Source organism: Salvia hispanica, chromosome 5 (assembly GCF_029641045.1).
Source record: "Salvia hispanica isolate PSC_SH4W2 chromosome 5, Shi_PSC_v1, whole genome shotgun sequence".
Taxonomy (NCBI): Eukaryota; Viridiplantae; Streptophyta; class Magnoliopsida; order Lamiales; family Lamiaceae; genus Salvia; species Salvia hispanica.
In genome coordinates, this window is record NC_142696.1 from 10932302 (window position 1) to 10947341 (window position 15040).

General features: G+C 35.7%; 1 protein-coding gene across 2 annotated transcripts; it reads right to left on the reverse strand.

Moving 5' to 3' along the window:
* Positions 1–418: 418 nt before the first annotated feature.
* LOC125188920 (ubiquitin carboxyl-terminal hydrolase 24-like) lies at positions 419–6136 on the reverse strand. 2 transcript variants are annotated; one of them, XM_048086021.2, is made up of 7 exons: positions 5814–6136; positions 4657–5265; positions 4360–4547; positions 3819–4063; positions 2030–2175; positions 1560–1736; positions 419–983 (listed from the first exon to the last, which is right to left on the reverse strand). In XM_048086021.2, exons 1-7 carry the CDS (start codon positions 5829–5831, stop codon positions 795–797), a joined length of 1572 nt encoding a protein of 523 aa, XP_047941978.1. In that variant the 5' UTR covers positions 5832–6136; the 3' UTR covers positions 419–794. The 2 variants fall into 2 exon arrangements, with proteins under 2 accessions (XP_047941978.1, XP_088915591.1); XM_089059465.1 differs by having other exon boundaries at positions 5754–6136.
* Between the last annotated feature and the right edge of the window lie 8904 nt (positions 6137–15040).

Below are 15040 nucleotides of genomic sequence, written 5' to 3' on the forward strand. Positions count from 1 at the left end.
CCATATTATCAGTAAGAGAGAGGAAAAAAAGTGAGAGAAAAGTTGTTGAAAACTTTCCTTTTTTGAATGTGTTCTATTTTTCGTGGACAATAAAAAATGACAAATATGCCCTATTTTTTATGGACAAAGGGAATAGTACATAGTTCAAAATCATTTTGACCGTCAAATTTAACAACTCTGTCACTTTTAGGATAAAAAGTTGATCAATTCATAAATGTTAAGGATTCTAAGCTATTTCAAACCGAAACCGGAAAACCACAAACGTTAAATGTGAACTTATTGAACCGAAACCGGAACACCAGAGACAAATTAAGATAAGAACAATACTTGTCCATGAATTGTAAATCGTCCTAAAATTATGTGTTCAAAGACTAAATAGTTTCAAACAGGAATAATTACTAGTAGAAACATCAAGCAATGTATCATAGAGGTTTAAGCTCCATAACTCAAAAGGTTTATGCACGTTGCAGTCATTTCTAAAACGTACAAATAAATCTCTCCCTATCTCTCTATCTCCCTCTACACGGTCAGGTCATTCATCACACCAACCAAGTGTTTCTCGACGCAAAAACATTAAAAAGAAACTCAAACTAAACGAACAACAAAACTTTCTTACATCATCCGTAGCTGCATTAGAAGTAACCAGCATCGCCTCTCAAGAGTGAACGTTGGCAGCTTATACGAGATACACCCATTACCCACCTCTAAACGATGACAGGAGTACTTACTGATTTGGATGTGTGTAAATATAAGTAACCAACATTCTCTGATAGTCGAGAGTGCTCCCATTGATTCTATATTTGCTTGTAGAAGAGAACATAGGCCTGGTTGTGTAAAACTTTGCTCGTGCTGATGGTAGTAAGAGATGAATCATCAAAACGCAGCCACTGGCCATTAGGGCAACGGACATCAGCAGTATAGTGGCCTTTCGATGCTTCCCTCCCATGATGTGTTACTGTGGCAACAAGTTCATACCTCCGTCCCTGCGCATATAGACATATGATATGATAATTCTCCTTTTTAAACTGACTTTTCATGGATTTTCTGTTGATTACGTGCTACTGAACAAAGAATGCAGTCGAAAAGGAAAAAGGTTGCATAATCATCACCTAAAATACAGTAATTTTTTAAAATTTTGTTGAAAGCAAGCTAACATAAGGGGTAACATGCAGAGGAATCATAGTATTATAAAAAGAAAACATCTGTCATTATATTTATCAGTTAAATCTTTTCCTACCAAAACATCACCCGCACATAAGATTTATACACAGTAATCGAGACATAAGATCCCTAAAACATCTTTGGTCATGAATAGCATAGCAGCACTGTTTATTGACTGTTTACCAGATTTGTTTGTAACAACATGATTAAAATGGGCAACTAAAAATGCGAATTGCTCTCCAATCAATCTAATGCACTTAGCATTTGTGGATGGAAAGCCATATTCAGGAGTGTTGAATTCAATAATCAAGATTTGGTCTCTCACATATATTCTTACTTCAACTCTGATCACAATTATCAGTAACAGGAAGCATGTGAAGGACTCGGAGAAACGTTACCTCCACATTAGGGGAAACAAGCAGATCACGGCTCAATGAAAGTTCAAGAGGGAAATGTACATCCTTGTGCAATTTAGTGCTACCATAGCTGCCATAGCTGAAACGCTTCAGATGTAGGATCATAATCTTTGGAAGTGTTTGTATGTTGATAGACTTTCTGGCAGCAACGACCCCAACCTGAGATCACATGATATATTGTCACCATTAGTAAATATTCCCATACTAAAGCCCCATGCAGTGTACATAAAGCAACAGGAATGCTTTGTCGCTAAAAGCAATCATATAAAGTAAAGGACAAACAATGAAGTAACCATGATGATTATAGTATATATACAGTGCGATTAAAAGAATACTCAAACACTATAAACTTTAAAGAAAACATAGCATAGCATAAAGTGCGATTCAAATGGAAGCCATATGGAAACTGAATGTTTTCAACAAGAATTCTTCACTAGAGAAAGTCAACTTACTTTTCCTGCTCTTGATGCCCGGTACTCATCAAGTGTTTCTGGGGTAGAAAGTAAACGAAGAGCATCTTCAATAGTTCGAATAACTTCACCAGAGATATCGAGATGAAGTAGAAAAAATGGCTCAACTGTGGCAGAAGGCCTGTTGCCTGTCCATAACAAGCATAATAGTCTTAATCATAATAACTATAACTGTAAGCAAAGAAATTTGGATTGCTTATTCAACTATGCAAAACCAATCAAACATCCACAAACACAAAACATAGACGTCCCACTTCTGCAATTCCATTAGCTGTGCAATTCTTATGTTTTCAATGACTCAATAAAACAGTCTGCAGGTAACAGAAGTAAGCTGTTGTATAGTGTTACAATGTTACACCTACTACTAGTATATATCATTGGCCATAAGATATAGTGCCAATGAAACATGGACAAATCTGCATATCTAGTCTTTCTAGAATGGTGGACTAAACCACAGCCTGTGACTGTTATGACTCACTGGTCTGGTTCTCCAACTTGATTTTAACATAATAATGCAAAACAAACCATTCAGAAATGCCTAAAACAAGCAAGTTCCTTGCTTTTAAGCAGGATTGATGAGTATCTTGTCCCTCTCATTTCACCGACTTCAAAATTCACACTAACAAGGCAGTAGATTTTTAGACTCTCCATACAACTTCCACTGATACTTTCAAGTTTGGGCCTCCTAGACAATGATATACATAAGATGCTTGAACCAAATCAGCCCATACAAACAGTTGATGAACTTCAGAATTCAATAAAGGCTATTTTGCAGTCTCCCCAGGTTTTCTGCAGATCCTACATCTACTAGCTACTCACATTTCCCTAATTCACATGTTACTATCAGCATTATTCGTGCCTCATTTGGAAAGCAAATGGCATAACCAAAAAATTTAAACATACATGCTTTGGTTCATGCTTCGTTCACCAGACAAGGATCTAAGGATTTTCATACCATTGGTATAGATCTGATCTCCTATTTTATTCATATCGATAAATACTTCTTTATTCCTCTTCCACTTATCAAAATGAAATACTGGAAGCAAAAATCAAATAACTACTGCATTTTGCATATATGAATGAATTGTGAAGCCCAAGATAACATATAATTCTACAACATGCAACACCGGACTTCCATATCGATCACCAAATTCCAAATGATTGGAATTTGACAAGCCATCCAAGTTGTGAATCCTATTGATCCTAGATGATCGACTACCTTGATATGTGCGAAATACCACTTAACTTATACACTTGTAGCCTACATGCACACATTGCTCAACCAAAAGTACCACCATTCAAAAGGATATCAAGAGATGAAGCACGTGATGCATGCATGACTTACTCTTAACTAGAAAAAAAATCCAAAAATAACAAAATTAAAACATTAAGGCATATTATAATGGGTAATTAGAATTGCACAAAAGATAGCCAGAGATGAGGAATTCAGGAAAAGAATATTTACATCATTTCAAATCATCAATATTAATTGAGCAATCAAAATAGTGTTTCCTCCAGGCAACCTGAGCCTCCAAGTGATAAGAGTCAAATAACATGCATCGAGTCTAGGGAACTTTCCTAGATTAACTAAATTTGATGGTGCTTCAATGTGAAAATTTTGTTCAGAGAAAAATATTCTTCCAGTGAGGCGATACTGATAACAATGCAGCAAGTGAGGCAATTGCAGTCAATAATCACTATTTAGTTACAACACATCGTAATGATCAAACAGCATAAGCATAAAAGTACAGACAAGAATCAGGTATCTTACCTTTTGCCTTCACAGTACTCTGCAGCTCTCCACCAAAAATTGAACTGAGCTCTGAAGGAAAGAAACTCTGTCTTCTTATCACTGCAGATTTATTCTTTTGTCCAACTGTCTCCCACTCTTCATCTTCCGATTTGGAAACCAGAGTTTGATTCCTTCCATTCAAGTGAGACTTCCCTCCAAGCTTCAGCAATTCATCATGAATTTGATCCATAACAAAGCTCAAAAACTCTTGTGCATCCTCTTGCCTGAGAAGGAAGTTAAGTAAACTTAGTTATACTATAAAAGTAGAAGTAGGGATGTCCCAGCTGATATCTTTCAGCGATAACTTTCTAATGCATGGATATAAATGTATACATTAAAGCAAATTTATTAGATGACTATATCAGTTTATACCTATTTCAGGAGCATTAGAATACTTCACTATGAAATTTTATCTTCATGAGGCGACATCTTGTCAAAATTTATAACATAAAAATAAACTCTTTCAGAAAAAATCATCCTAAATAGGAAACAAAAAGAAGACTGAGATAGAGAATCAGACCTAGGCCTTCCTGATGTGCTCCAAGATACATCAGGGGTAAATTTTCTCAATACCACTTCGAACATAGTTGGGTTAAAAGGCCTGCCAGCTTCAATCTCAATGCTATCTTTCTTCTTGATATTAGCTCCACCAACCATGTCAAATTCACCAATGAACTCAGCAAAGGCATTTAATGTTGGATAGCCAACCTAAGAATAGATATTAAAATTTCTCAATGATTGAAGAATTGAAAACGCCCACTTGCTATCGAATATTGATGCGATTTATAAAATGATTTGACTTTTTAAAGCGGCAAACCTTTGGGATGTTCAGCTTTTTTAGTTGCAGTAAAAGTTGAACAAATGGAAAACAAGCCAAAAGAGCTTGCAACGTTGCATTCAGAAAACACAGATTCCCAGGGTTGATCAAGCCTCGAGGTGTTATACCCTGAGCATCTAAAACAGAAGCATCCATCTTTAGACGAGACTCTTTGTCATGAGTTTCAACAGCAGCAGCATTTATGGAACCATTCAACTTTAAACCTTTATAACTCTCAATTTTAGAGATAACTTTTCCATCCATCTCGTCATCATCTGATACTTGTAAAGCTCGAAAGTTACTGCCATCAACTACTTCATTTCCATGAAGATGGTGCGTAGTATTTTTAACATTCCCATTCTCTGACGGAATAGATTGCTGTACAGAGTGCTGGTTTCCCTTCTGGATTGTATAGCAGTGTGTATCTCCAGCTCCACTGGAAAAACCAACCTGTGTGTCAGGTATATTGCCAAAGCTACCAAACATCAATCCAACATTTAGGGGATTGGCTGACGTTTCTTTCCTTTCTTCAGGCTTATGGTTATTAAAAGGTTTTTGATTCAGTAAAGAACGGGTTTCATCCTCAGAAAAGGATCCAAAAAGCAACACCTGCACAAACAAGTAGCAAACACAGGGCTATTTAGGCGCAGAGAAAGCCAAAAATTAGAAAATAGAGCTATTGGAGCCTAAATACGCAAACTCTGGGGTATTTCGTTTTATAAAGATTATTGTGATTTTTCAACAATTTAAATTTTTGCCCGAATTGCATCCAGCATAATGTTGAACATTCTGCAACTCCTCAATTTCAAGTCCAAAACTCGTAAAGGAATTACTATATTACAAGAAGATGAAAATAGAGGTGTATGCAGCCCTATTTGATCAATTCAGAATAACTGAACTAAGCCTAGTCTGTGTATTCAATTGGGGGAAAGTAAAAAAACGTATATTTCCAACATCCAACAACTCCATACCCAAAATACTAGAAGAACAACAAATTAAAATTCTAATTTATATCCATCGACATTAAGCAAACTAAAAAGCTATAAACAACAAAAAAATTAGAAGAGCCGATAAGTAACAAAGATCTCACATCATACCATTGAGAATTCACACAGATGAAAGCAAAGTTGAGTAATAAAAAGTGGGAAAAATCAGACCTTGGAAGGATCAGTCATGTTAGAACGTAATCCAGGAATCTAGCAAAAGTTGGGATACAGATTCCGGAATGTGAAATAAAGAAGAAAGCGCTTGCTGAAAAGAATTAAGGATTTATGAGGGAATTTATTTTGAGAGGTGAGAGGGAGGCGAGCGAAGATTGAAGAAGACATGTGAGAGTTTGAACCTTGAGAAGAAGCATCTACCTAATACTCCTACAACACAACACAAATCCAATTTGGTTTCGGAGATTTGAGGGATTTTGATTTTCTATTGCTATCTTTTATGCTTGCTGAGGTTTAGGTTTTTCATATTACAAGAGTGAGGAGGGTGTATACACACAAATATTTTTTATTTATAGAAATATGTCAAGGAAGATATTTTTATTTAGTTTTATTCTATTTTTTTTTTATTTGTAAATCTGATTAACATATATTTTGAAAGATAATACTCTAATAAAATATAGTTCTAAAAATATTTTGAAATCTTATAGTTCTAAAAATATTTTGAAATCTCTTCCAAATAAGAATAATTACACAATTAGTTCATTTTATCAACACTATAATTAATTGGAAAAATATGTTTTTGGTTTGATTTAGTTAAAATTAGGTAATTAATCAAATAACACGAGAACAAGGTCATCGGGATGAATCACACAATTATTCTCAATTATGGAGAAAGTTGATTACTTAGTTTAAGGTCGTCAATCACAAGCAAAAAACTCTAAACAGTTAATAATACCCTTAAAAAGTCATCACTCTTATATTTACCATTTTGAGGATATTAACTATAGTGTTATTAATTTCGATCTAATATGAAGATTCTCTCTCGATATCCCTACTGACCATTTGTCCATACATACGTTCTTTGTGAAATAACCAGAAGCATACCGATTAAAATTGAACAACGTAAAATTGTAAATAAAGTCTTTGAATACCAAAACTATACTTTATATAAACATAAAGTATTACTTTTATCCTTGGTAGACAACATGATAAAATATAACTACAATCATATTAAAAAAGAAGTAGACATTAAGTAACAACTAGACAAAATCCGAAAGGTAGAGTCTTTAAGCTTTTTCGTCTTCTCTTGCCTTATTCCAACTCTAATGGTGATGATGATGGATGAAGATGTTGGATAAAGATGATGGAATGGGAGTGGAAATATGTGGAGTTTGGTGTTTAATTTCTAGACCTCTTTAATGATGCACTATGAAGAATATTTACAGACTTGGAGGCTCCATATCTCTGACTATGTAACAATTTTGGCCTCAAATGGTAAGACTTTGCCCGAATTAGGGCAAAATTCATTCGTTGTACAATGTAAAGTTGTACCTCCTTGTGCGATCATGTAAGTTGATGAAAATATTGTTACTCTTTCATGAATTAAAAGTTGTGACCAATAATGAAACCCGGTATTTTGTTTGTTTTTGTTAGATGGACTTCTCTTGCTTCGACGATAATATCTCATCACAAAACATTATACAGATAAGTTCTCCTGGATGCACGATAATTAGGTATGTGACTTTAAATAAATAGGTTTGTGTCTGTTGGGTTAGGGCTCCCGAATTGCGGAAAAAAGACCCATATAGTATTGATCCATTTATTTACTTAAATAGGTCAATGGAGGACTTATAAATACCTCCCAAGAGTGTAGAAGCCGCCACATTGAAAGGAAAGAGAGAAAAAAGCGTGTAGAAGGAAAAAAGAGAGAAAAGAGTGTTCTCCAAGTTTCTGCACTGCGCAGTCTCGGGTTTTGTCTTGATCGAAGGTCCAAACGTTGTCCGATCGACTTGAAATTTTAACTGGTGGTAGAAGACTCATGGTTCTTCATTACGACCGAAGTAAATTGAATTTGAAAGGTTAGATCTTCAGTTATAAATTTCTGAACGTGACTGCAGTTTCTTGAGATGTTTAGTTCATCTATTTTGAAGTTGTATTGATTATCTAGTGCGTTCGTTGTGTTTTTAAGGATTAGATTGAAGGAACTGGTAGCGGAAGCGCGTTCGAATTTCATAATTTAATAATTAATCGAACAAATAAATCACATAATAATCAGATCTATTTAGCAGATTATTTAGACAAAATCTGTTCGCGTAATTCTCACATGTATCATGCGGATAACTTGAATTAATCATGCTTTAAGTATAATGAAACCTAAAACATGCTTTTCTACGGAGCAGAAATAATACCTTATTAATTCTCCAAAGAATTGATGATGGCTAGCAACTTCTCCACGTGACGCTTTGAATACTAGACCACGGATCTTCTCTCTGGTTCCCGAACTGTACTCCAATATCAGTGTGGGCTGATCTCACCGGAATACTAGGACTTAAATAAAGAAGACAGAAATTCTACTCCACAGAGGAGAGGAAAAATCGTCCAACTCCAATAGGGGGGGGACAAAAATTTTAGTGAAATAAAATTATGTTATTTCTGGCTCCTTTATTCTCCTATTTATATTAAGTTTCTTTTGGGCCCAGACAAGGATCTATGGAAGGTTTTGGATATGGGCTCATCCAATTTACTTTTTACTAATTAAATTGAACCCACAATTTAATATAAGCTTTAATTGGAATATTACGAGCAGCCACTACAGAAGTAATATTGAACTCTCCTCATCCCAATCCGAAATTAATTAATGTTTGCTATGAACTTAATTAATTAATTTCTTATTAATTCCAAGAGTGGACTTAGCATGAAACACTTATTTATTATTCATAGAGTAATCAAACTCCAACTAGCTAGGTTACGAATAATAAAACCTTGTTTTGCGCTCCTCTTGAGGACATCATCAAACGAGACTCACCTCGCGCACGATTCAATATAATAGCAATCCTAGCACCGCTAGATATTAATCACCACTACCCAATATATCAGGATTATTGGGTTACGAAAAACCCGTACCATTTGATAAGTCAAAGTAATGCATAATCAATATTGTATGCTTAATGCTAACCTACATTGATTATGAAACAAATATTTATCAAGACCTTGCCTTTCAGTAGATAGCATAAAGACAAGTCTTGCTGTTAGATCCGTTCAGTGCTTTACCACGCCAATGTCTTCTTATTTCAGTAAGGCTTAGAAATATGCAGACTGGTATTGCAACCTTTCACGATGGATAGTCTAATTCCATCTAGGTCTTCTTCTTTTTCTTTGTTTAGGACTGACTGTGTTACCTTAAAGTGGACGCCGCCCACAACCGGTCTACTAAAACAAAGACTTAGACTTTGTTAAGTTAACTCATACATTTAAACATGCAATTAACATCCATTAAATGTAAAACATAACAACATTATGACAAAAATAATCTGTTTTATTCCTTGGAAAATAAAATAAGAGTTTTACAGTATTCAATCACTCGAAACGTGATTTCTAGTATACAAACTCTAACATAGATATCATTGTAAACTTCTTGGTTGTATTCTTTCCTTGGTGATAGTGGATTTGGTAGACCGGTGGGTCTCGTGGTTTTTATCTCTTCACATTTAAGAGAGTTTTCCACGTAAAATTTTGGTGTTGATAGTTTCTATTATCGCTTCTCATTATCATATTATTGATTCGTCCACATCATGTTATTATATTGTGCTCCTATTATATTCTTGCAATTGGGGAAGTTTGTTTATCCACTGATAAGGCTAATTTCATGCATCGGTAATGTGCAAAAAAATGTTATAATTTGCTGGGTCTAACACTTTTCCTAAGCCAGGTGTGTGAAGAAAATCGCTAGATCAAGGAAGTACTGAAGGAGATGGTCTAGCAAAGGAAAGGAGCAAAGTGAGCAGGAATTACAAGGAAATTGGCGTGACAGAGGAGTCAATAGCTGAGGGCATCAAAGTCTTATTTATACCTCGCTGGGCCCCACTCAAACGCCTATATATAGAAGAGCATGCAACGCAAGAAAGAGGACTTTTCACTCTTCTTAGCTCACACACTTTACACACACACTTGGGAATGGATCTGGGGTAGTCGGGAACGGAAGGTTACTTTTTAGAAAATTTCGTGGTTGGCAACACCGTCCGAGTGAGGGCGAAGATACAATTACCTTTAATTTCAGTTGTTTTGCTTCTTTTTACCGTCGAACATCACTTTTGGGAGTCGACCTTGATGATGATGATGCTTATTTGTTTTACCGTTTGTTGATCTGCGTTTAGCAGTTAAATTTCAAGTCAATTTGCATAGATCTCTCTGCTGTTAGTTTATTTCTTCAAATGTTATGTCGATCTCTGTTTATTTTGATGTTGAGGTGTTTGATATGGAATTTGGTGACAGATCTGTGGTTGTTTGAGTATTCGGAGTTCCTGGCTTAAATCTGACGTGATGGAGGGTTTCTGTTGTTTGGAGTTCATGTCGGACGCTTGGATCCGGAGTGGATTTAGCGTCTGAGGTTGGATTCGACGTGTGGAAAGATAGTTGTTCGATAGATTCTGTTTTTTTTTCTTGATTTCTATTTTACTTCGTCTAGAGTATGCAGATTTGTTTAGTTCTTCGTTTGTTATGCATTAATTTGATTTCAAGTCAGTTGCTCTGTTTTAATTTTGCTTATGTTGCTTTCCTTAAGAAGTTTTACGCAATTTGGTTGTAGAAGACGATGTCACTGTCAGTTAGTACGAGAGTTAGTTATTCTGCCAACTTTTCATTCGTACCTTGCTTTTTCAGACATGGTCCTCACAGTAGGTTTATTTCCTAGGTCTAGTAGTGTAGAGGTTTTCTTAGATCAAATGTCGGACAGTTAATTTCCCTTACTATGCTCTTTCATGATTTTGCCTAGGTCTAGCTGTTAGCTTAAGAATCTTTAAAAGTTCCCAAGTCAAGTTAATTTTGATTTTCCTCAACCCAAGAAAATGCGTGGCAACAGCCAACACCAAAAACACACCCAAATCCTTGAACATGAGTATTACGCATTCTTCTCTGTGGGATCGATCCCTACTTCCCTATGCTATTTTTAGTAAAGTGGTTGAGGGTTTTTGAAAGCAGTTCCTTGTGTGTCCGACGACCGGGATTCCTCGCGTTCAACGAGTTCCTAGACCACGTGATCTAGTGGATTTGCTGGATCCAGGGAACCTGTTATTCCCTATTTCTGAATATTCACATACACAGTTAGGTTAGCCGGCTTTTCATCCACCGCGCCTCAAAATTAGGCCATTCATCCCAACAGTGTCAAACAATGTATATTTACAACTTTTTGTTACTTGTAGTTTGTCGACGTTATATGTTATCTAACGCAGCCTATATGGATTGGAATGATTGGCAAATGCATGTCAAGACAATTGTTTTTAATGACAGTCTTGAGGAAACCATTTATATGAAACAATCTGAGGGCTATGAAGTCAAGGGCAAAGAACACATGGTATAGAAGCATGAGAAGTCCATATATGGTCTCAACCAAGCATCCGGAACATGGAATATGTGTTTTGATAAAACTGTAAAATCTTTTGGATTTGATCAGTGCCCTGACGAAAGCTGAATGTATAAGAATGTTGAAGATGCAAATGTAGTTTTTTTTTTTTACTTTTTGTGGGTGATATTTTATTGATTGGAAAAAACAATAAAATGTTGTCGTCTGTAAGAGACGAGTTGTCTACCAAGTTTGAGATGAAGGACATGGGAGATGCGGGGCACATTCTTGGGATCAAAGTGATTCGAGATAAAAAGAAATACGCACTAACCAATTAAATTATACTCCATTCATTCTTTGAAAGTTGAGTTGTATTCCTTTCGGGCATATGAACTATCGGTTTGTTGTTGTTGTTCTAAGTTTTTGTTCCTATTTGTTTTTGTTGTTGAAAATTGTTGAATCATTCATTTATTCAAATTATACATTTTTTATTAACCATATTTCTTATTTTTTCCATATTAAATATATATGTTTCTTAACTATGAATATTTTACTTTATTTGAAATTTAAAAAACATTAGAATTGTTACGTTTATTTTTTTGATTTTAATTTCTTGAAACATGTTTATACATTACTATATGTAATAAGGTTTTATTGTATATTTACTCATAGATCTATAGTAGCACATTTTTCTTTCTTTGTAATGTTTGCGATCCTCTTAAAATCATTGTTTCAAAGATATAACCTTCTATATGAATCCTAAAGAGTTGAGTAATTGTTTGCATGATCGTGTTATACTTGGTCCTACGTTAGACGTTGTTGATGAGGTTAACCAATTCATGATTTCTTTGGATCAGTCTTAGGGTTGAGTTTATTTAAGCTCTGATAGCATTTTAAATTCTGATTCGATATCAAATGGTTGTGTTGAGATACATTCTGTTGAATGTTTAAATGGTTTGAATTGTTCAGGTACACCTAATCATGAATTGTTGTTGAAAGTTGGTACCTGATAAGGCTAATTTCATGCATCGGTTATAAGGATAAATTCTGTGATTTCCTGGGTCTAACAAACCTTTTTGAGTTAGGTGTGTAGAGAAAATAACAGCCCCAGGAAGAAGATAGAGATCACCTGGTGAAGGAAAATGGCAAGGAAAATTAAGCAGAAGGATGAAAAGCAACTAGACTGAACAACATCGTTTGAAGGGCAAAATAGGAATCACAAAGAACAGTCTAGAAGCTTTATCCACTATAAAAAGGAGCACGCAAACAACATGAGAGAGACGATCGTCACCTTTTCCAGCTCCTAGCTTAGTTTTCTACTTTTCTACACACTCATTTGGGGGAAATTTTCTGGGGGGTTCTCGTTTCATAGGAAGTGTGGGTGCAACACCGTCTCTACGGAGGCGAAGAAACAATTATCCTTTATTTTCTGTCTACTTTTGGTACTCGCCGAGTCCTCGCTGTTCGAGGCTCGGCTTTTGTGTTGTTCCTATCGTTGGATATTTCGTATTTTGCAATGGATATTTCTGTTTATGTTTCGTTTATCTTGTTGTGTTGTTTTGGGATCGATTTGCTGATCTTTGTTGGTTGATCTGAGTTTGAAGCTGGTTTGTGAGAAATCTGTTGTTGATCGGAGAAATCTACGTAGACCAGTGAGAATCCAAGGTGGAAATGATGTTTGGTGGTTGTGGATGGCTTGGATCCGGAGTGGATTAAGCGTCCCGTGACTGGATCTGTTTGTTTGAAGTTTCATTTAGTAGTTTAAATTCTGCATTCTCGTTTTACCTCGTCTAGTAGCCGTAGATCTGCCTTAGTTTTAACTGTTCTTCGTTTTTACTGCTTTTAATTCCGTCTGCTTCGTGTCGATTCACGTTTTTGCTCTGTTCCTTAACTGGTTATTACCTGGTAAATGTTGAAGAAGATGATGTCGTTGTTAGTTGGTCCTTTAGTTAGTTATTTTGCAGCTTTTCAATCGTACTCTACCTTTTCAGAAAATGGTCCCCACATTCAGTTGTTTTCTTAGGTCTGGTAATTTAGGCAATAGTTTTCTTAGATCTAGTAATTGTCTCGCTTGTTCAGGTTTATATGCATGTTTCCTGTTTCTGCCTAGAGCTAGTTGTTAGGGTAACATATTTCTATTACCAAGTTTAGGAAGTAAAGCTCAACCCTAAAAATGCGTGGCAGCAGCCAACAAAAAATAGTTCCCGAGTCTTTGAACATGTTTATTTGTGCATTCATCTCTGTGGGATTGATCCCTACTTCCATGTGCTAATTTTAGTATACGTGGTTGAGGGTTTTGAAGAGGTATTCTGTGTGTCCGAGGACCGAGATCTTCTAACGATCCGTGATTTCCTAGACCCTGTGATCTAGTGGATTCGCTGGACTCAGGAAGCTTGATATTCCTTACTGTGCACACAGTCTAGCTACCAGTGACTTCAGTACTCATGTGATGTTGTTAAGGAACATAGACCGCTCTAATGGATTGTGTAATGACATCAGATTGAAAATTACACGGTTAGATGATTATGTTTTGGAGGGATAAGTATTGGGTGGCCATAATATTGGGCACAAAGTTTTGATTTCTTGAATGTCTTTAATACCATCTAATCCAAGGTTGTCATTCAAATTCCAACGACGGCAATTTCATTTGGCTATGTCGTATGCAATGACCATCAACAAACGTCAAATCTCTCTCTCATGTTGGATTATTTTTGGAAAAATCAGTGTTTAGTCATAGACAACTATGTATTGTTGTATAAAGAGTCATAAGTCGTGAAGGTTTGAACAATTTAGTTTGTAAAGATGATGATGATAGTAGGGGTGATTCTACTATTAATGTACTTATAAATAAGTTTTTCAAAACTTATGAACTACTGGTTTGTTGTTATTTTTCTAAGTTTCTGTTCCTATTTATGAATATGGATATTGGCACCTAATATCATGGAACTTTCAATAGGTTGGGTTTTTCCCACGAACTTTGAAATTAGCAAATAATATCACGAACTTTATCCCGAGTTTGTTATTTCCCACCAACGAAAAAATTTCTGGAAAATAATATCATGATGCGGATTTTTTTCATATTTACTCGACAACAACTTCGAGAGCTTAAAGTTTTTCAATCTTTGAGGATAGTTTTACTATTGGCTAGTATTGGGAGTAAGAATCGATCCCATAGAGACGGACATGGTAAGCTAATGTTTGGAGGATTTGGAAGGGGTCAGCTGCTGCCACGCAACTCAAGGGTTAAGGACTATGAACTAATGGACTCAGGAAAATTTAAGATAACTACTCTATCTATTGGACCTAGGAAGCTGGAAGAAAACATACGCATGCATGAGAACATAATGAAAGGTTTAACTGCAGAGAATTTCTAACTTTAACTACTTGACCAGGTAAACAGATTTTCCTAAAACAACTAAACAGAACACCAGCATGCAGTGGGGACCATTTTCCCGAAATGAAAAGTACGACTGAAAGGCTGCAAAAAGTAAACAATGACGATTTTAGACTCTAACTACCAACGATCTTCATCTTCTTCAGCAAACAAACATGAACGTAAACAAAACAGAGCATCACTCAAATCGGACGCCAAAGATTACGATTAAACAGAAATTCAACAGATCTATAACTACTGGGTCAAGTAAACCAAAAGCAACAGTAAAACATCCATCACCATGCAAATTCAAACATCCACGTATCAGATCTACACATCAATTGCTCAATCCACTCTAGATCCAAGAAATCCAAACTCAACAACAATCAAACCCATATCCATCAACTCCAATTCAAACGACCACAAATCAACTCCGATTCAACACATCAACAACAACCCAGCTCCAATTCTAAGTCAAATGCGAAAAGCACCCAAAATCAGTAAACAACGTCA